This window comes from Rhizophagus irregularis, chromosome 1, assembly GCF_026210795.1.
Source record: "Rhizophagus irregularis chromosome 1, complete sequence".
Taxonomy (NCBI): Eukaryota; Fungi; Glomeromycota; class Glomeromycetes; order Glomerales; family Glomeraceae; genus Rhizophagus; species Rhizophagus irregularis.
This window is the reverse complement of record NC_089429.1, coordinates 1,726,912-1,749,841: the sequence shown is the minus strand read 5'-3', so window position 1 is coordinate 1,749,841 and position 22,930 is coordinate 1,726,912. Positions and strand designations below refer to the sequence as shown.

Genomic DNA, 22,930 nt, shown 5'->3' with positions numbered 1-22,930 from the left:
AATCATTCCTACATGATCATCTGGTATTCGCAAGATTTTATATTTATATTTTCTTATGTTATAAAAATATTGTAAGTATTATAATAAATTAGCCAATTAAATTTGATTGGTCCAGGATAAACATCTGGACCGGTGTAAGGATGGCCGTAATCACCAGCATTACATATTGGTCCCTGACCACAACACTCTGGAATGCGCTGTCAGCATAGTTTAACAAACTATATCTGGTTATATATAGTAAAATTTACTATTGAATATTTTTTTCTTGTCATATTGGCTATTAAATAAATTTTTCTAAGAAGTTTCCCATTAAGGTTAATGTAATCCCCCATCTTCATAACTCTGAATTCTTTTCACTATTTTTTTCAAAATTCAGCAAAAGTATCCCAAACAATTACAACTTTCATGTAATAGAAGTTTTTTCTAATAAAAAATTATTTAAGTTTCGCCAATAATAAGTATTTACTCTTGAATACATTTCCATAAGATAAAAAGTTTTTTTTTTAGTATTTTTTTGAAAAAGCGAGATATTATGTTATTCTTTAAGTTATTAATTATTCTTTAAATTTTTAATATTTATTGAATTCTAATTAAATGCAGAAGTTATCGAATTTTAAAAATTTTTCTAATAAAAGACAGAAAATTCCCGAATTTGATATATATTAATTAATGACCAATAAAAACCTTATTAACATTAATTAGTTGACAGCGCCCCGCACCCCAACAACACTCGTAATCTATTGCGCCACGCACGTGATGTTGTAACCGATGCAGTCACATTCTCCGTAATATAAAATTACGAAATATTCTTATAAACCGTTTTGTGATTTTTCTTTTTTTTTGCAAACAGTTTGATTACAGATACACTTACAAAAAAAACTTCTGAGTAGAAATTTTTTGTTTTATACTTCTTCTTTCGTAACTGTAAAGTGTAAACATAATATAAGCTTCTTCGAACGAGGTAAGCCACGTAAATTACTCTTAAATTTTATCAATAGTTTGTAAGAAAGAAGGACGCTTCAGCAGTAGGCTGTGTTCTATCGGAATCCAATAATGGCAAGTCATCATCCAGTGGATGGCCGGCCTTGTGCACACTTCAGTGGTTATTACCTGCCTTTTATCAAACAATGCAATTAACATGATTTTTTTTAGAATTTCCATTTACCGAGATGTCATCTTCACGCGTAACAAAAAAACAACGAAACATTGATTGGATGATCTCGTGCAACAATCCAACACCAATCGTTTTATACAACCAACACGCGATCGAAAATTATGGAAAAACTCTTGAGCAAATTATCGGCTTATGTGAAGACCTGGATAAAGTATCGAAACTAGAAAACGTCAAAAAAACCACCAATGTTTGCGTTTAAATGTTTTTGCTTAAAGTGTATTGAAAAATAATAGTACTTTAACATCTAGTTTTTTCATGGAATAGTGTGATTCGGATTGGAATGTATGGCTAATAGAGAAAAGAGTGGCATGTTTTAACCATAAGCCTTCAAAAGATTCGCCATTAATCATTGTGTATTTTTGACGGAAATTGATTCGTGACGAGGTCTATCAGAACGAATACAGAAATTCATAGAGAATTGAACTCAGTCGTAAGTAAGAAGGGCAATGAAAAAACCGCGAAAATGACAATTGGAGAGTAAGTTAAATATGTGATTGATCGCGAAACATTTACGTAGGTACAAGAACCCATTCAACAAACCCTTAGCACTCGTTTTATAAATAATTCTCAATTAAAGAGCGGGAGGACGATGATGAAGGCGATGAAGACATAGAAAGAGCCGAATCTAGACCATATTCATCTATGTGTCATCAAACGAATCTTACTTAGATTCATCTTTCTTATTACCTCTTTTGAAGAAATATTGCGCAAAAGAAACAACCTAGTAAGTCTTTGTAATTGGTCAACGATATCTTTACTGCTACTAATTTTCTGCTTATATTTTTTTAGCCCAGCCCACAGTTTTATTATAAATCTTTCGCATTCTTCAAAAATAAAAGGTCAATTTAATAATAGGCAGTGGACCGAGTTAATTAAAAGAAGACCTGGAGTGGTCAGGAATACCTATCATTACGAAATTGAGCCGCTTATTTCCAATTTATTTAGCCAAGAAGTAAAGATTTGTGGTTAGAAAAGTCGAGTAAATTTGGTCTCTTGATAACTTTTTTCCTTTATTTTAGATGGATCTTTTACAAGCTTGTAAAAAATGGCACGAACTTAGAAATTTGGCTGCTCCTGTATATAATGATGGATTCTTATACGCAAAAATGATTGGGATAAAATAAAGCATTGGGTGGAACGACAATTGTACGTTATTGAACTCATTCTCTATCATGCAATATGACAAAAATCACTGGTTGTAAAAATTTTCCTTATATGAAATAATGACTCACATTTATGAAAGTTTAATACATTTGTTAATCACCCATTATTACAAAAAATTATAAACTGCATATAATAAAAAAAGTTAAATTTTATTAGATAAATATGGCTCACATTGCATAAATTAGAATCATAATTTAACAAACTAATATAAAAAAAAGAAAATTAAGAATCATAAAATGTCTAATGCATAATATTTAATAAAATCAATGTGTTTTAATATGTAACATTTGATAGATTTAAACATTTTCTATTACAACGTTTCATAATTATGAGTAATACATCATAAATTTATGCTTCTTAGTTGTAATCTTAATTTAGATTTATTATACAAATAATTATCCGAATGATGAAATGAATGCATCTGATCGAATTTTGACGGAAAAAGGGTTGAGATATTGTTTAATTTAGTCATAATGATATAACATAAACCCAATATTCTATTAATTAGATTAATAAACATTATGACTAATGCATACACTTTTTTCATCATATTAACTATTGATGTTTGTGACTGATTAATCATGTCAATACGTCAATCCAAGTCATACTATCTACAGGATATTTTTTTTATATTTAAGATACCTTCCCCCATATACTGTATGAAATATTTGTTTATCTAAAAATATTTGTTTATCTTTAAATATTTATACATATCTAACAATTTATATTACTATTTTCTCAACAATTTATTAATTTTGTGAATTTATTGGTTATCTCTCTTAAATATTATATTTCCTTTTGTCATTTTCCTAACAATTTATATTACTATTTTTTTAACAATTTATTAATTTTGTGAATTTATTGGAAAGATTTTTCAATATGAGTATATCAAAGAACTATCCTGGCCAAAATGGTAATTCCCATAAATAGTATTATGACTTGTAATATTTTGACTTGACTTGTAATATCAGCTATTAATCAATCTTTTAACCTTTAAGAACTTATTTCTTACTTAAAGGAGCGAGGTAGTAAATCATCATATCGTGGATTTTTGGATTTATATCATAATATTATTGTTACTTCAACATTCTCAAATAACTGGAAAAATCTTGACAATGCTTGGGCTACTCACTTTTTGGAAGAATCAGAAAAGTTGAATTTTGATCAGGAGGTCTTAAAAGAGAAGGTGTGTAATTATTTTTATTTTGCAAAGTTGGGGTAACTCCTAAGCGAGTCGAGGAATACATCCTGGTTTGACTTAGGAGAATTACTGGATTTGTTCGCTTGGTAACCAACCCAAGTTTTCAATTCAGGCATCCTAATTTTGTCATTGGTAAAGTCTGCTAATTCTGGAGGAGGAATTGGCTATGTACCTTCTTTCACCATTAAATAAAAATTTGGCACACTATTAACATATGCTTCTTATTAGGTAAATACAGAACGTTTACAACATAGGAAAATATTACAATCATTCTGGCAAGAAATTATCAAAGAATATGAAAAAGAAATCTAGTCCCTACTATTGCTTCTTGTTCCAAGGTTTCTGCTAAAGATTTTTCTAAAACATCTCAACAAAAGGATATTGAACTTATTAATTTTTGTTATGATATTCTTCATGAACTTGAAAATAAAACTTGTGCTCTTCCATTTAAATGTATTAAAAAGAAAGATATGATTATAAAGCATCCAATGGATTTATCTACTATAAATTTAAAATTAAAAAATAATCAATACAAAAGTTTAGAAGGATTTGAAAAAGATATTCGTCTAATATTTCATAATTGTTATACATATAATGAGGCTGGAAGTGAGATTTGTTATTTAGGTGAAGTATTAGAATCTGTTTTTAATAAAAAATGGATTGAAAAAATTACTCATCAAGTTAAACAAAGAGATGAACTGAAAAGAGTAAGAGATGATGCTGATATAGAAAGTGGTAAGTCATCACTTTTTATTAAATTATAATTAATTATATTTAATAATACATTAAATTACTATATTTTAATTTTATTTACTAGAACACTGGAAAAAACAATGCCAAATTTTAGAGGAAAATAAAAATAATGTAGTATATAGACAGTTTGTTGATAATGCATTTCTTATTGCTTCAGCATATGAAAGTCTTATTGAAGGTAATATTATACCTTTTATTAAAACTCTGAAAACCTTTTTATTGACAAGATCACGAATGTCTCTATCCTCAACAAATGAGCCTGTAATTCAGGCGATTATAGAAAACTTTTTGCCATTAAAATATTGTATACCAGAACTTGCATTAGTAATAAATGGTAAAAAGCCAAAAGGATCAGGCCGGTTTGGTTTTTCAGATATTTTTGTTCTAGGTAAAACAGGAGTTAATAATATTAGTTTAGAATTAAAATGTATTTCATTAATTGGCTTAATAGAAAATCAGGTAAATAATTTTAATGCAAATGAACTGGAAATTCTTGATAAAATGCTTGAAAAGGAAGATGAAGAATCTTTATTAAAAAGAACATATGTATATTGGTCAAATAGGTGAAGTGTTAAATAATGGGATAAGCCAATTGAAATTGTATATGAAAACAATTTCAAAAGGAAAAAACATTAATTATTCCAGTTCAGGGGTATTTGATGAACGTGTTAAAATAACTAAATCAGATCCTAATAAGTTAAAAGGATTTGTTATCTTAGTAATTGGCTTTCATCGTATTTTGTGGAGACCTGTTGAGGAAATAATAACTAATTATACATATAATAAGATTTAGCTTAGCAAGTAACAAATTTATAATACTAGCTTTTTTAGGAAACCCTATTCAATAACAGTTCAATAAATATAATAATTAATACTGTACAAATTATATATTAATATGCTCAAAAATTAGAAATTAGTAAGTAAAGTACAAATTGAAAAATAAATTATATTAATATTTTATTATACTTATATATTACATATAGTATTACCATTGCTTATGTAAATGAAAAATAATTTGCGTATATATTATATTAGGATTTGCTTATTAACCATATAAAAATCATAAAAAAAGTTTCTTATTTTATCAGTTTTAGGTTTTATTAAAATTTGCCATTATTAAATTCATCTTAATAAAAGGAATCCAATGATAGTAATGTTATTTTTTAGCTTTCACATTTGTTAAAATATAATAACATAAAATGAAAATATATAATATTATATATACTTTATTTTTCTATTACTTACTACTAAATGTTCAAATAAATATATCCAAATGCTTCCATTTGCATATTTTGCAAATATGTAAAAACAATCTGGAATTTATATCAGATGATTGATTTGTATAATATATTTTTTTATGTAATAATGTTAAGATTTATTAAATATATCAATTCATTCTAATAAAGATGAATGTTTCTCAGTTATAATTAGAATGGTAGTCACTTAATAAAATCATAGCGGCACTTGTCTTTTAAAATGTACTTAGTACTACACGAAAATGGGTGAGTGACAATATTTATATGATCACGCACATGACAGTAGAATTTTTATAGAACGGATGGAATTTTATTTTCACAGAATTTTTTAAATATACGGATAAAAATTTTTTATAGGGTTCAAAAAATTCTGCATAAATCATGTAATCATCACATATCACATGATTGTGATTAAAGAGTAATCAATATACATGATAAATTATGTAAACAAAAAATATAAGAAGAGATATGAATAAAAATCTATAGATTATTTTAGTGAAAAAATATTTTACAATTAAATTTATTTTATTTTATTCAATAAAACCCTATAAAAAATTTTATCCATTATTTCTATAAAAACTCCGTAAGAAATGAGCCTTTCATGGATCCATTCACAATAATTTGATAAATTCCGTGATATAAGGCTAAATATGAGCCTTTTATGGAAAAAAAGACGGAATATAAAAAACGGATCGACTTTTTTTACAGGGAAAAAATTTTGGTTTATGTAATAGTTAGGCGACACAAAGTGGTAAAAATGGTTTTCATAGTCCGGCCGGGTCAGTTTTTGTTAGGTCTTAAAAAAAATTTTTTATATTGTTACTATGCCGGGTGAGAATTTTTTAAAAATTGAAAAAAAATTTCACATATAAAATTTTTGAAAAAAAAAATTAAAAGCCGGGTTGCCGGGTTATTGATGAAATTTTTATATTATGAAAACCATAAAATCAAGTTTGTATGGCCTTAATTTAAAGCTAAAAAAAATTTTTTACTTGCAAAAAAAAGAAAAAAGATCAATCGGTCTTAAAAAGACTGTGGTTCTTAAAGGCCGATGGTCTTATTGTATGTGATACAGGACTGAAAGACCGCAGTCCTCCACCTAGACTTACCGGTCCGTCTTTTTAAGGTATAAGACCGTAGGACCACGGTCTTTTAGGATCAATGACCATCTTTAATTCGGTTTCGAATGTAATTAATAGGGGGAACTAAAGATTGTTTAATTTTGATTAGAAAATATCATTGATAATGAAAGTGAGTTGGAAGATAATAATAGTGGAAGTGAAAATTATTATGAATAAATGAAGAGTAATGTAATTCATGATTGAAATTAATTACAATTAATAAGAATTAATATTTACAGCTTTAACTAAATAATTTGAGCTATTATTTTGTAACCAATTTTAAGTTAGTGACGAATAAAATTTCTTTGTCTTATCCAAGTATTATTATCAAAATAATGGGCTTTAACAGCTTTTTTTACCTTTCGCTCTTATTGTAAAATAATAATAATTGTGACGAATTGTAATATTCACTTGTTATTAACATTTACTTGCCTTATAAAAATATTGTCCAAACACTGTTCGGTTTTTTGTTCGGAAAATCAACTCCGTTCCGAATATTTACCTGATATTTATTGGACATTCATCATGATTTGTACGTTTTTTTAAAAATTCTCAATCTCCGCATCTTGTATTAAATTGTGACAAATATTGTATAATAGCGTGCGAGTATCCGGAAAATTGGCCCCGTTCCGAATATTTATCGGACAAACATTTTTTATAGGGTTGTAAATAAAATTTTTATAGTTTTTTACTCATAAATGATTTTTATGACAAATAGATTTTTATTTGCATGAAAGTTATTGTTATTAAAAGAAATTTAATACATATATAGTATAGGTATTTAATTTGCTAATAAAATAAATATCTTAATTACGGTAAATACTTAAAATAATTTTTTTTTTCAAATTACAAAATAATGTTCTTTATCTATATATAATACTTAATATATCGTAACTCCATTTTGTATAAATGACATAAAATATATATATATGAAACAAAAAATGATAAAACTCAATAGTAATACTTTTTTTTAAAAAAAAAATAAAGTTTAAAATAATTTTGTATGGCATACAATAAAATTTTAAACTCATTGTAGTTGTTGGTTAAGGCGTAGATCGGTTAATTATCGGTTAACTTTATCCGGATTAAATATCGGTTTTAGCCCGTTAAGGTTTTTTGTCGGTTCCAATTCCGATCAGCATCATACTTTAGGTAATTCCGATATTTGTCGCACAATAAAAAATTTTTTTTTTATTTTTTTTTTTTGAAACAGCCGATCATGTATCGTCATGTGCAAATATGCAAAAATAATTTGTGCGACAAACGGAATTGCCGTCCCGATATTCAGATAATAAATTAACCATATTTTGAAGTTCACTTTTAATTTCGGGAACTTCTTTCTCTTTTTCTCTTTTCTCTTAAAATAATGGCGTGTTCAAAATTATTTTCAGGAGATTTACCTGAGTTAATAAACGAAGTTGTACAATATTTTCGTTATGATTACAAATCGTTACATTCATGTGCATTAGTTAGTAGATTATGGTGTCGTTTAGCAATTCCTTTATTATGGGAAGATCCATTTTCAATTAAATTTCCTAAAAATTATCACTTTATTGAAATTTATTTACATAATTTAAATGATTATGATAAATTAAAATTAAATGAATATGGAATTAGTAATGATTTATTCCCTTCAAATATATTATTTAATTATCCTAGTTTTATTAAATGTTTAGATACACAAAGAATTAGTAATTCTATTGAAAATTGGGTTACAGCTGTTGGGATGATAACAACTAAATCACAATATCTCAGAGCTTCCATACAAAGTACAAATTTATCCTCACAAATGTTAATCTTTACAAAATTAATTTGTAGATTATTATTTTTAACGTTCATTGAGAATGAAGTAAATTTGTATAAGTTTGAAATTACAATGATCGCACGTAAAGAATTTGAAATTTTTGATGAGATTTTTGAATTAATATTACAAAATCCAAAATTCATTTGTAATATTAAAGATTTTAAACTAGATTTTAATACAACGACCGAAAATATAATGAAATTTTTAATCTTTCTTCACTCAAATTGTAATTCAATTTCATCACTTTATTTTCTATTTACATCATGTAACAATAATTATCAAATGACTGAAAAACATTTATCGCAAATGATTAATTCTCAAAAAAATCTTAGAAAGCTTTTACTTGGTTTTAATGATTTCCCCTTGCACTATTCACTATTATCATTACAAAGTCCTAATTGTTTAAATACGTTAAACACAATTATATTTTATTATGTTGATTTTAAAAATATAACTGTTTTAACTGAAGTTTTTAATCAATTGAATGTTTTAGAATCAATTCATATTATTTATTGTCTTTCTCTAAATTCTAGATTTATTCAACAAATTAATAATGTTACTAAACCACTTAGATTAAAATCCTTATTTTTGGATGAAGTATTACAAATTGATGAATCATTAGAATTATTAATACAAAAATCTGGTAGTTATTTAGAATATTTTGGAATTATAAATTACGAATCACAACAATTACTACGATTAATTATAAAATATTGTAGTAAAATTAAATTTTTGGGTCCTACTTGGATGGATAGTCAAAGTATTTATTTATTTTTTAATTTAATTGAAAATATTTCTCAAAATCTTAATTATCTTTTAATTGATTCCCTTGATGTTGGTTATGATAATCATTTTAGTTCAATTATATTACAAAATTTAGGACAAATTCTTCCATTTAATTTAGAATATTTGAATTTGAGTCTTACAATTAATACAAGTGATTTTGAAGTATTCTTGAAAAATTCTCAAAATACTTTTATTAAAAAATTATTAATCAGTAATATAAAGAAAAATGAAAATGAAGATATTTTCCCTTATATAAGAGAATATATTGTGAAAAGGAAAAGAGTTAAATATTTATCTATTTTAGAATCCTTTTATGGAAAATATGAAGATTTATTTTCTTTAAAAGAAGTAGTAGAAGAATTTGAATTTTATTCTATTCAAGTTCTAAATTATGATGATTTATTCATTGATATTTATGACTTTATAAATTTTGTAAAAGAAATAGATTAGAAATTTATATAATTTAGATTTAACTTTTTAAATAAAGCCGTAAAATATAAAAATTTTAGTTCCCAATATTTATTACTTGGAGTGGTTTTAACAGTCTTTAGTTTTTTTTCTTATTTCATATTTAATATTTATAAATCCTATTTTTAGACAAAATTAATAGCTTAAAAATGTCAGTTTTAATGTTGAGCAAAAATCAAAAAAAAAAAATAAATAAATATAAGATTAAAAATTCCACTTAAAATTTTTTTACTGTGGTAGTACCGCATTAAACTATTATATAGTTTAAATCATCCAATAATAATATTATCTGTTTGACAGAACCGTTCATGCAATTTTCAATAAACTCTGTTATTATCCAATAATTTTATTATTATGCTAATACATAGTAATATGAGATAACTGACCTAAATAACAATTATCCTTTAGTTGATACGGTATTTTGCTCTCCTTTGACATCTGCTTCCACATATTTCTGTTGATTTTTGAAATTTCACATATTATTCATCTTTACTTAAAAACTTCAATCCTAAATAGGGATGGCAACGGTCCGGACCGATATCAGTCATTTGACCGACCGGCTGACCGACCGTTTGACTGACCGTTTGACCGATTTTTAAGTGTTATTCATGTCATATTACTATTGGTTTAATTATTGCATTTTTTGATTTTTCGTTTGTCATCTGCATAACAATTTAATAAAATAATTTTAACTATTTTCCACCGTTATATTTTTTAATTTCTTATTTATTGTGCTACAATTTAAAAATTGATTAGAATTAGATAATTTTTTACTATCCTATCGTTCCATTGCATAATCATTTACTGTATTACGATTTTAGCCTTTGTTACATTTTTTTAGTTTTATTTAATAGAGATCTTTTATTCTATTCATAATACTTATTTGTTATTATTATTATTATTTAATATTTTATTTATTTCTCCCTTTTAGTTTAAGATAAAGCATTTCTTACATTTATTTTAGTTATATCAATATAAAATTAAAATTTTATTAACAAAATAAAATAGTTTATATCAAACTGATTTCATAATACGGGATACTTAGCAAATTTTAAAGAACTCGAAAATATTCGGTAAAGTTCAAAATAAGATAAAATTATACCACCATTCATGGAATAGTACTCCAAAATTAGCGTATAATTTTTATTTTATATCAAGCTTTACCAAATATTTCCGAGTTCTTTAAAAATTTGCTAAGTATCCCGTATATTATGAAATCAGCTGTAAATAAAAAACAAACCCCACTTTTAGCAGGCCGGTCAGAACGGTCAGTCAAATGTCGGTCGGTCAAAGAGTCTCTGACTGGAGATGCAGTTAGAACTCGATCAAATTGGGATGAGCCGTAACACAACTTAGTTACAACTCTTTAAGATACGGCAAATTAGAACTGGTAAATGCGCCGTAACTGGTATTGTCATGTGATCGTCATGTGCCACTCCGAAATTGATCGATGTTGCAAATGTTTAACATGATTAACATGTCGGACATAATTAATATGCCGAACATGATTAACATGTCGAACCTAATTAACATGTTGGTTATGATCAACGTATTGAACATGTTAGTCATATTATACATAGTAAATATATTAAATTTCTTCGTATATGTATAATTTATTATAAATATAGGTCAATTTTCTTGTTGTAATAAGAGGGAATAAATAAAGTTTTATTTTTAAAATTATAAAGTGATAATCAAGTGAAATCCTTTATTCGTGTTTGGAAGTATATGCCGACGTACAGCGCTATACAACACGTCTGATCGGATAATTTTGATACATTGTTTAATACATTGATTAATTATACACTAATAAACCTTCTGCTACCTAACCATATAAATTGCTTAATATTTTTAAGCGTAAAGAACTGATACAACAGTATATGTGCAACATATTTACATACTTTATTTTATACTTTATAATATATCATATCATTCTAATTATTCATTCTTTTTCTCCTTCATTACTTTCATTACTATTAAAATTATTGTTCCGTGAAATTTATAATCAAAGAAGTTATCTAAAATCAGTACGGAAACTTTAAATTTTTATAACAAATTCGAGAGATTTAAAAAATTTATACTGTTAAGCCATGTATACTATTAAACTATTTTATGCTAGAGGTTGGAACCGGTCCAAAAAGTCTTAACGGTTAATAACCGGTTAACCAAACCTTTAACCGGTTAATTAACCGGTTAAAACTCAATCCTAGCCAGCATTAAAATTCGGCCAGGATTAGCATCAAATATATTTTTAATCCCGGCCAAAATTAGGCCAGATCAAAACTCTAACTAATCGAAACGAAACTTTAGCTGAAAGACGAAATTCAGGCCAAATTGTCTGGCCGGCACTATGAATTTTGGCCCGCATTATGAATTTTATATAACACAAAAATTCCACCACCTCGTCGTTAGTATCTAACCTGGTGGCTAAACTTTTATCTGAAGTCCCGTGATTTATAATTCTGGCCGGCACTGTAAATTTGGCCAGAATTACAAATATTTTTCAGTATTTTAACCAGTTAATTTAACCGATTAATTTAACCGATTAATTTAACCGGATAATTTAACCGGATAATTTAACCGGTTAAAAATTGTTTTTTACAGCAAATTTCAAAATATACGGGACACTTGAGAAATTTGATTGTCGGGTTGTCGGGTAGCCGGCAGTAGGTTATTATATAATCTGATATACTACTATTCATTATACTCGTCACGTGTTATTTATACTTTTCTAATAAACAACCTACTGCCGAGTAACCCGGCTACCCGACAACCCGACAATCAAATTTCTCAAGTGTCCCGTATATTTTGAAATTTGCTGTAACCAGTTAACAAATGTTTTAACCGGTTAATTAACCGGTTAAGCTTAACCGGTCCAAACCTCTATTTTATGCTATCTACTTAGACTATTTATACTCTACGGCGGCGTCATTGGCCACAGTAAAAGTTACGGCATTAATAACATTATCGGCACATTGAGTTTCACATGGTTTTGCCGTAACTGTGGTCACAATCCACTATATGCCGGCCAATTCATTGGGACAGTTCCAACTGCATCACTTATGACCGACCATGACCGAACTGTTGCCCATCCCTAATTCTGAATAAAATAAATTTGGTGTTTGTTTTACACAACTGTTTTCAAAATTATCTAAAACATATGTAGGTATAAGAAAAGTCATCAATTTTTTTTACTTCTGTCTCGCGATTTTTAAATAAACACTTTTTAATATAATTGGAACGTATGTATTTGGTATTAAATAAATTGAGCGAACTATCATATAAATCATGAATTTGTTATATGATTTTATAATATTATAATAGATAATGATCTTTTTATAATGAAAAGATAGTTTTATATATATTTAAAATATATATTTAAAATATAAAATTATAAATAACAATAATTTAAATGAAATAACAGTTTATATTATTACAATACATTACACGAGTAAAAAATTTAATGAATTCAAAAAAGTATAAAGAAAAATTTAATAATAATAATAAAAATTAAACAATACAAACAATACACGATTAAAAAGTTCAAATAATACAATGAATTCAATGAGACAATGACAAGCAATATACAATTAAAAAATTCAAATAAAGATTACAATGAATTTAATAAAAATACAAAGAAAAAGTGATCATTAATTTAATAATATAAAAGATACTAAAAAAAAAATCCCTTTATTTTTTTATGGAATCGATTTTTAAATAACATGATATTATATGAGCAAAGATATAATTGATCGATTAATTGATTATAATTTATACGATATTTTGTTGTTATATCTATTAGTATAATATAAGATAAGTTGCGATTCCATTCAAGTTTATCCAATAATTAATGAATAAATTATAATATAAATATGATATTATAAACAATATAAATAAGATTTAATTATTTATACTGACTTACATGAAATATTGAGATATCAAATAAAATAATCACAAAATTACCATCATTAAATTTTAAAATAAGAAATGAAACTTTAACCTATATATCGTGAATAATAATAGTGAGACATGTAAATTATTAGATAAATTCAAAAATAATTAAAATTCCAAAGAATCTTTACATGGTAGCATCTTTATTAGCTACTTCTTATATTGTGCTTCAAGAGAATGGTTTCTTGAAATCCAAATCATATATGGATATTAATTTAAAATTTTGAGGGAAAATTAAAATAATTTAGTTTTTTTATTAAAGAAGGAGCTGAAAAGAAACAAAGAATAAAAGAACTAGACGATAAACTTACAAAACATTTATAGGTAATAGGTGCATATGATGATTGTCAAACTTACTATTTGAAATTGATCAATTATTAGCAAATTGGTGTGTTCTTACTGACTCTACAGATAAATTGGATGAAATTAAATAAAATTGAGTATACAACAGTTGTAAGAAATATGCATGAAGTTGCGTTTAAAAAATTTAGTTAAAGACTTATTAATAGGTTGAAATGCAATTATATATCTGGATATCAAAAATTGGCACGTTGTTTTTTGCTTGGATTTGTAATAAATAATTATTACCATAATCAGATAAAGACTGAAAAAATAATAAAAAGCCTCGTAAAGTAAGTCAAACAAATCAGAATTCGTCAAAAATAATGGCCATATAATTTCAATTAGCTCTAGTTTAATAGTGAAAAATATCAGAAATTAATTCTGTTAAAAATAAAGTTTCATTAAAACTTTCTTTAACAATAATAAACTATCTGGAAATTGGTAAATTTGCCAATCTTGATTTTTGACTGGTACTTTTTAATGATCTGACTGCGCCATTCAATTTACAAAAATTCCTTAAAGATTCTATACTTAAAGATCCAATGATTTATAGAATCCTTAAAGGTCTTTATAATGGGTTGAAAGAATTTAAGGAACCAACAAATTATCAGATCTTTAAGGATTTTAGAATATTCTAAGGAATTCTTAGGGATCCATAACTGAAAAATTTACTAATAGTATTTACTTTTAATGTAAAATTTAAAAGGCACACAAATTCAATTTTTCAGTTCACATAACATTGAAACTTAAAATCGACCTGGGTACCTGGGGACCTGGGTTCATTGTTTATTAATAATAAATAAGTTTATATATATAAAATCGGGACATCTGATTAATTTACTTTTAAAGGGGAGGGTAATTAATTCTCTCCAGAAGTTCTCAGCCACATGATAAACTTACCCGCCAATAAAATCACGCTCTGATCACATGATAAACTTTTTATATAAACTTTTTTTTATTGAAATTTGAAAAAGTGACCTGGCCGGGTGAAGTGAACCGAAAAATCGAATTTGTGTGACCTAAAATATTGAAATGGATATGAAGATATCATAAAGTACAGATGACAGATTCAAATTCTAAGTCAAAATTAGAATATTATTGTTATAATTATATTTATTATTGATAAAATGTTATTTATATATCACATAAACTTCCTATACAGTTTCGATATACCAATATTCAATATACTGATATACTATTAAAAACTTGATATACTGATAAAACTTTATTTTCCCACTATATGTGAGGGCATATAAATATTGGTATAACTTTGATATAACGATATTTCCTAAAAATGTCATGACATATCATTATATAAAGGTTTGACTGTATATACCTTTCCAAAACCTCCTGATTATACATACCACCATTGTCTAAAGAGAAGATTTTTGATCTACATTATATTACAAGAAACCAATGGAACAATAATAGCTGCTACTGCTGCTAATCCAGAAATAAATGAGCCAATTTGTCCTAAATTAGATAATTTATCTTCAAATTTCGAAACATGCTTATCCATTTCCTGAATAACTAGTTCTCGGTTCTCATTTTTCATATAATCCATAATTCTTTCATTTAATTTTTCCAAGTTACTTGGCCTGTAAACTCCTATCTGCTTATTCAAATGGTTTAATAGGATAGCTTTTGACTTTTTTCTTTTACTAATATCATTTGAAGGATTATCTAAATGAATAAAAAAATTACAGTTTTTAATTATGGCCATTATTCGAGATTTTTCTTCAATTAATAATCTTTGATTGTTTTGGCATTCTTCCTCATCTTCAAACTTCTCAAAGTTAGTTCGTACAATTGTGGTATAGTTTTTCACATTTTCATCAAAAAGAACAGTTTCTAGTATTTTATAAACTTGGATTTCTTCCTCAGTAAAGCGGCCATTATTAACTAAAAGAATTTGATGCAAACCATCCTTTAATTCACGAGCCAACTCAGCTAATTTATATAAAATATCTTCCCGACTTAGTTTAGTATCATTTAAGCCAATAGTATCAATTACTTCATAGATTATCTCCTTTTCAACAAATTGACATCTTTGGATTGTTTTAGTTTGGCTAATAGAATAGTTGCTTTCTTTAAATTTGTTAGTACTAGTCAATACATTAGCCAAAGTAGATTTACCACTACCTGTGCAACCAATTAGTAATATTTTTCTAGGTAGTTTTTTAGTAAATTCTTCTATTATCTGATTTTTCTTGTCTATTATTTCCTGAAATCCTTGACACTTTTTCTTCCAGTCTTCATCTTGAATTTTCTCCATAAGTTTTTTTATTTTTTCTTCTTTTTCTAGTTTATTTTTTTTTAATTTGTCAATTTTTTCGATTAATTCTTCTTTTTCTTTAACCAATTCTCCTAGTTTAGCTATATTCTTGCTACTAATATTAATAGTAAATTTACCTATTTGCCCCATTTCCTTTAACTTATTATTAAGCTTCTTTTCCATATTTTCTAATTGTTCTTGATTACTTTTCAATTCTTCCTTCAGCTTTTCTAACTCTTTTTTTTGCTTAATTTTGTTTTTGGTAAGTTTATTTATTTTATCAGTGATAAATGGTATGGCTTCAATTTCAGACAATTTACTTTGTGTGTTAACTAAACTTTGTTTACTTTCTTCATTTTTAATTTCCAGTTGCTTGATATTATTCTTCAATTCTTTAACCTTAGAAATAATTAATTCCCGCTCTTCACTACTTTGTCTAAGTTCTAATTCAATTTGAGTATTTTTTAATATTTCATCAGCCTTAATTAATTCCTCTTCTACTTTTACTAGCCTCAATCTTTCTTTTTCCATTTCTTCAGCTAATTCATTTATTTTTTGTTGTTTTTCTTCTTTATTTTTGATTAATATTTTTATTTCATGATTTAGTTCCTTTTCCAGTGTCTCTAGTTCATCTTCCAATTCTTCTTTTTCTTCTTGTAAGTGATTTGATCTTTCATGATAATAGGCAGTTTCTTTATTAGCTGTTTCAATGATTTTTTCCTTTTTTACTAATTCAATTTCTAATTCGCTTATTTTCTTATCCAATTCCTCTTCTAGTCTAGTTTTTTCTTTAGTTATGTTTTGAGAATTTTGTTGAAGTGTTGCTATTTCGTTTTCTTTTTGTTTAATTTTTTCTTGTAGTAATTGATCATTTTGTTTTTGGTTGATTTTTATATTAGCTTTTATTTGCTCTTGAACTTGGATTAAATCTTTCTCAATAGTTTGATTTTTCTCCTTTAATTTGTTTATTTCATTTTCCAATTTTCCTTTTTCTTCTTGTAAGTTGTTTAAGTTTTCATTTGCCACTTCAATAATTCTTTCCTTTACTGTTAGTTCCACTTTTAGTTCAGTTTTTTCTTTAACCAAATTTTGAGAACTTTGCTGAAGAGCTGTTATTTCCAATTTTAGTTCAGTTTTATCTTTGTTCAAATTTTGAGAACTTTGCTGAAGAGCTGTTATTTCCAATTTTAGTTCAGTTTTTTCTTTGTTCAAATTTTGAGAACTTTGCTGAAGAGCTGTTATTTCCTCTTTTAGTTCAGTTTTTTCTTTGTTCAAATTTTGAGAACTTTGCTGAAGAGCTGTTATTTCCTCTTTTAGTTCAGTTTTTTCTTTGTTCAAATTTTGAGAACTTTGCTGAAGAGCTGTTATTTCATTATCCTTTTGTTTAATTATTTCTTGTTTTTTAACTATCTGTTCTTGTAATTGAGAATTTTGTTTTTGGCTGATTTCTGTATTAACCTTTACATGCTCTTGAATTCGAATTAAATCTTCCTTGATAATTTGATTTTGGCCTTTTAAATTGCTTAATTCATTTTCCAATTTTTCCTTTTGTTCTTGTAATAAGTTGTTTGAGTATTCATATTTATAAATGACTTTTTTATCTACTTCAATAATTTTTTCCTTTTTTGTTAATTCAATTTCTAACTCACTTATTTTTTTATTTAATTTATCTTCTAGTTCATTTTTTTCTTTGGTTAATTTTTGAGAATTTTGCTGAAGTGTTGCTATTTCATTTTCCTTTTCTTTAATTTTTTCTTGTCTTTTAATAATCTCTTCTTGCAATTGAACATTTTGATTGTGATATTTTTTATCAGTTTCTCTAATATGAACTTTTATTTGCTCTTTATAATCTTCTGCCAGAATTTGTCTTTGTACTGATAGTTTGTTTATTTCATCTTCCAATTTTCCTTCAGATTAATAAAATAAATTATTAATATTTAAAAGTTAATTAATATAATCAAATTTACTAACTTTGAAGTTCTCCTTGATTACTAATGCTAATTTGTGATGATTGTAGATTATAAAATTACCCATTGATTAGAGAAATGAAGTGTTATTTAATGATAAAATCATATTGAACCTCTGATTTTAAAAGTGATGCACTTACCCTCTGGTAATTTAATTGAATTGTAATTGATCAGTAATTGATTAGAGAATAATGTGTTATTTGATAACAAATCATCATAAAACTTTATTTTGAAAATGATGCACTTACCCTCTGGTAATTTAATTGAATTGTGATTGATCAGCAATTGATTAGAGAAATGATGTATTATTAATGACAAATTATTATGAGACTTTAATTTTAAAAATAATTCACTTACTTTCTGATTAATTAAATTATAATGGTTAGTAATTGATTAGAGAAATGAAGTGTTATTTAATGATAAAATATAATTATGAAACTTTGATTTTGAAAATGATCATGAAACCCTATACTTACATACTAATAATTTAATTGAATTGTAATTAATCAGGAGAAATGAAGTGTTATTTAATGACAATATCATGATGAAACTTTGATTTTTAAAAATGATCATAAAATCTTCTTATACTCACGCACTGGTAATGTTATTAAATTGTGATTATCAATCAGTAATTGATTAGAAAAATGATGAATTCAATTATCTAATAACAAATCATTATGAAATTTTAATTTTAAAAAATGAATACTTACTGACTGGTAATGTAATTGAATTTGTAATTAATCAGCAATTTGTTAGAGAAATAATGAATTCAGTTATCTAATAACAAACCATTATGAAACTTTGATTTTAAAAAATAAATACTTACCGACTGGCAATTTAATTGAATTGTGATTGATCAGCAATTTGTTAGAGAAATGATGAATTATCTAATAATAAATCATTATAAAACTCTGATTTTAAAAATGAACACTTACCGACTGGTAATTTAATTGAATTGTGATTGATCAGCAATTGATTAGAAAAATGATGAATTATCTAATAACAAATCATTATTGAAACTCTAATTTTAAAAATGAATACTTACCGACTGGAATTGTAATTGATCAGTATTTGATCAGGTTATTTAATGACAAAATCATAATTTTAAAAATGCTTATGAAAACTTATACTCACGGTCTGGTAATTTAATTAAATTGTGATTGATCAGCAATTGATTAGAGAATGAAGTGTTATTTAATAATAAAATCATTATGAAACTTTGATTTTAAAATGATGCATTTACCGTCTGGTAATTTAATTGAATTATGATTAATCAGTGATTGATTAGAAAAATGATGTGTTATTTAATGACAGAAACTTTAATTTTAAAAAATTACTATTAAAGTTTAATACTCACTCACTGGTAATTTAATTGAATCATTGTTAATCAGTAAATGATTAGAAAAAAGATGTATTATTTAATGACAAATTATTATGAGACTTCAATTTTAAAAAATAATTTACTAACTTTCTGATTAATTGAATTGTGATTGACCAGTAATTGGTTAGAGAAATGATGTGTTATTAAATGATAAAATCACTATGAAACTTTGATTTTAAAATGATGCATTTACCGTCTGGTAATTTAATTGAATTGTGATTAATCAGTGATTAATTAGAAAAATGTTATTTAATGACAGAAACTTTAATTTTAAAAATAATTGTTAAAGTTAATACTCACTCACTGGTAATTTAATTGAATGTAATTGTTTAGAAAAATGTTGTATTATTTAATAACAAATTATTATGGAACTTTAATTTTAAAAAATAATTCACTTACTTTCTGATTAATTGAATTGTGATTGACCAGTTATTGATTAGAGGAAATGAAGTGTTATTAAATAATAAAATCATTATGAAACTTTGATTTAAAAATAATCATGAAATCTTATACTCACATTCTGGTAATTTAATTTAATTGTGATTGATCAGTTATTGATTAGAGAGATAAAGTGTTATTTAATGTCAAAATCATTATAAAACTTTGATTTTAAAATGATCATGAAATTTTATACTCACGGTTTGATAATTTAATGAATTGTGATTGATCAGTAATTGATTAGAGCCATGATGTGTTTATTTAATGATAAAATCATTATGGAACTTTGATTTTAAAAATGATAATGAAATCTTATACTCACATTCTGGTAATTTAATTGAATTGTGATTAATCAGCAATTGATTAGAAAAATGATGTGTTACTTAATGATGACAAATTATTATGAGACTTTAATTTTAAAAATAATTTACTTACTTTCTGATTAATTGAATTGTGATTAATTAGCAATTGATTAGAGAAATTATGTGTTGTTTTAATGACAAATTATTATGAGACTTTAATTTTAAAAATAATTTATTTACTTTCTAATTAATTGAATTATGATTGATCAGTAATTGATTAGAGAAATGAAGTGTTACTCAATGATAAAGCATTATGAAACTTTGATTTTAAAAATGATCATGAAATCTTATACTCACATTCTGGTAATTTAATTTAATTGTGATTGATCAGTAATTGATTAGAGATATAAAGTGTTATTTAATGATAAAACAATCATGAAACTTTGATTTTAAAATGATCATGAAATCTTATACTTACGGTCTGGTAATTTAATTGAATTGTGATTAACCAGTAATTTATTAGAGAAATAAAGTATTATTTATTAATAAAGTCATTTTAAACCTTTGATTTTAAAAATAATTATACTTACAGTCTGGTAATTTAATTGAATTGTAATTGATCAGTAATTGATTAGAGAAATGAAGTGTTATTCAATGATAAAATCATTATGTAACTTTAATTTTAAAAATGGCACTTACCGTCTGGTAATTTAATTAAATTATTGATTAGAGAATGTGTTATTTAGTAACAATTCTTTATAAAATTCGGATTTTAAAAATGATACACTTACCCTCTGGGAATTTAATTGAATTGTGATTAAACAATAATTGATTAGAAAAATGAAGTATTATTTAATGACAAAATCATTATAAAACTTTGATTTCAAAATAATAATGAAATCTTATACTCACGGTCTGGTAATTTAATGAATTGTGATTTATTAGTAATTGATTAGAGAAATGAAGTATTATTTAATAACAAAATCATTTTGAACATTTAATTTTAAAAATGATCATGAAATCTTATACTCACAGTCTGGTAATTTAATTGAATTGTAATTTATAATTAATCAGGGAAATCAAGTGTTATTTAATGATAAAATCATTATGAAATGAAACATTGATTTTAAAAATTATCATGAAATTTTATACTTACGGTCTGGTAATTTAATTGAATTGGGATTAATCAGTAATTTATTAGAAAAATAAAGTATTATTCAATAATAAAATCATTATGAAACTCTGATTTTAAAAATTATTATAAATCATGTACTCACGGTCTGGTAATTTAATTGAATTGTGGTTGATCAGTAATTGGTTAAAAAAATGAAATGTTATTTAATGATAAAATCATTATGAAACTTTGATTTTAAAATGACCATAAAAACTTAGTACTCACGGTCTGATAATTTAATTGAATTGTGATTGATCAATAATTGATTAGAGAAATAAAGTGTTGTTTAATGACAAAATCATTTGATTTTAAAAATAATCATGAATCTTAGTACTCACGATCTGGTAATTTAATTGAATTGTGATTGATCAGTAATTGATTAGAGAAGTGAAGTATTATTTAATGATAAAATCATTATTAAACCTTGACTTTAAAAATGATAATTAAATTTGATACTTACGGTCTTGTAATTTAATGAATTGTGATTGATCAATAATTAATTAGAGAAATGAAGTGTTATTTAATGGCAAAATTATTATGAAACTTTGATTTTAAAAATGATCATGAAATCTTATACCCACATTCTGGTAATTTAATTGAATTGGGGTTAATCAGTAATTGATTAGAGAAATGAAATATTATTTAATGACAAATTATTATAAGAAAAATAATTTACTTACTTTCTGATAAATTGAATTATGATTGACCAATGATTGATTAGAGAAATGAAGTGTTATTCAATGATAAAATCATTATAAACCTTTGATTTAAAAATGATGCACTTACGTTCTGGTAATTTAATTGATTATTAATTAGAGAATAATGTGTCATTTAATAGCAAATCATTATAAAACTTTGATTTTAAAAATGATGTACTTACCCTCTGGTAATTTAATTGGATTGTGATTAATCAATAATTAATTAGAGAAATGATGTTTTATTTAATGATAATATCATTATAAAACTTTGATTTTAAAAAATGATCATGAAATCCTATACTTACAATCTGGTAATTTAATTGAATTGTGATTAATCAGTAATTGATTATAGAAATGAAGTGTTATTTAATGATAAAATCATTATGAAACTTTGATTTTAAAATGATCATGAAATCTTATACTTACGGTCTGGTAATTTAATTGAGTTGTAAATAACCAGTAATTTATTAGAGAAATAAAGTGTTATTTAATAATAAAATCATTTTAAACCTTTGATTTTAAAAATAATTATACTTACAGTCTGGTAATTTAATGAATCAGTAATTTATTAGAGAAATGAAGTGTTATTCAATGATAAAATCATTATGTAACTTTGATTTTAAAATTATGTACTTACCGTCTGGTAATTTAATTAAATTATTGATTAGAGAATGT

At 25.1% G+C, this 22,930-nt stretch overlaps 2 protein-coding genes across 2 annotated transcripts; both read left to right on the top strand.

The window, feature by feature from the left end:
* Positions 1-3,248: 3,248 nt before the first annotated feature.
* OCT59_000326 (uncharacterized protein) lies at positions 3,249-5,085 on the top strand (the record flags this gene model as incomplete). Its single annotated transcript, XM_066138757.1, has 5 exons — positions 3,249-3,251; positions 3,357-3,524; positions 3,878-4,274; positions 4,357-4,855; positions 4,938-5,085. 5 exons carry the CDS (start codon positions 3,249-3,251, stop codon positions 5,083-5,085), a joined length of 1,215 nt encoding a protein of 404 aa, XP_065988222.1.
* Positions 5,086-7,999: 2,914 nt separating this feature from the next.
* OCT59_000325 (uncharacterized protein) lies at positions 8,000-9,773 on the top strand. Its single transcript, XM_025326858.2, has one exon. The coding sequence runs from the start codon at positions 8,036-8,038 to the stop codon at positions 9,707-9,709; it is 1,674 nt and encodes a 557-aa protein (XP_025174025.1). The 5' UTR covers positions 8,000-8,035; the 3' UTR covers positions 9,710-9,773.
* Positions 9,774-22,930: the final 13,157 nt, after the last annotated feature.

Bases quoted from the DNA above. Each gene is read 5' to 3' on its own strand.
- OCT59_000325 (XM_025326858.2), top strand. From the start codon at position 8,036: ATGGCGTGTTCAAAATTATTTTCAGGAGATTTACCTGAGTTAATAAAC.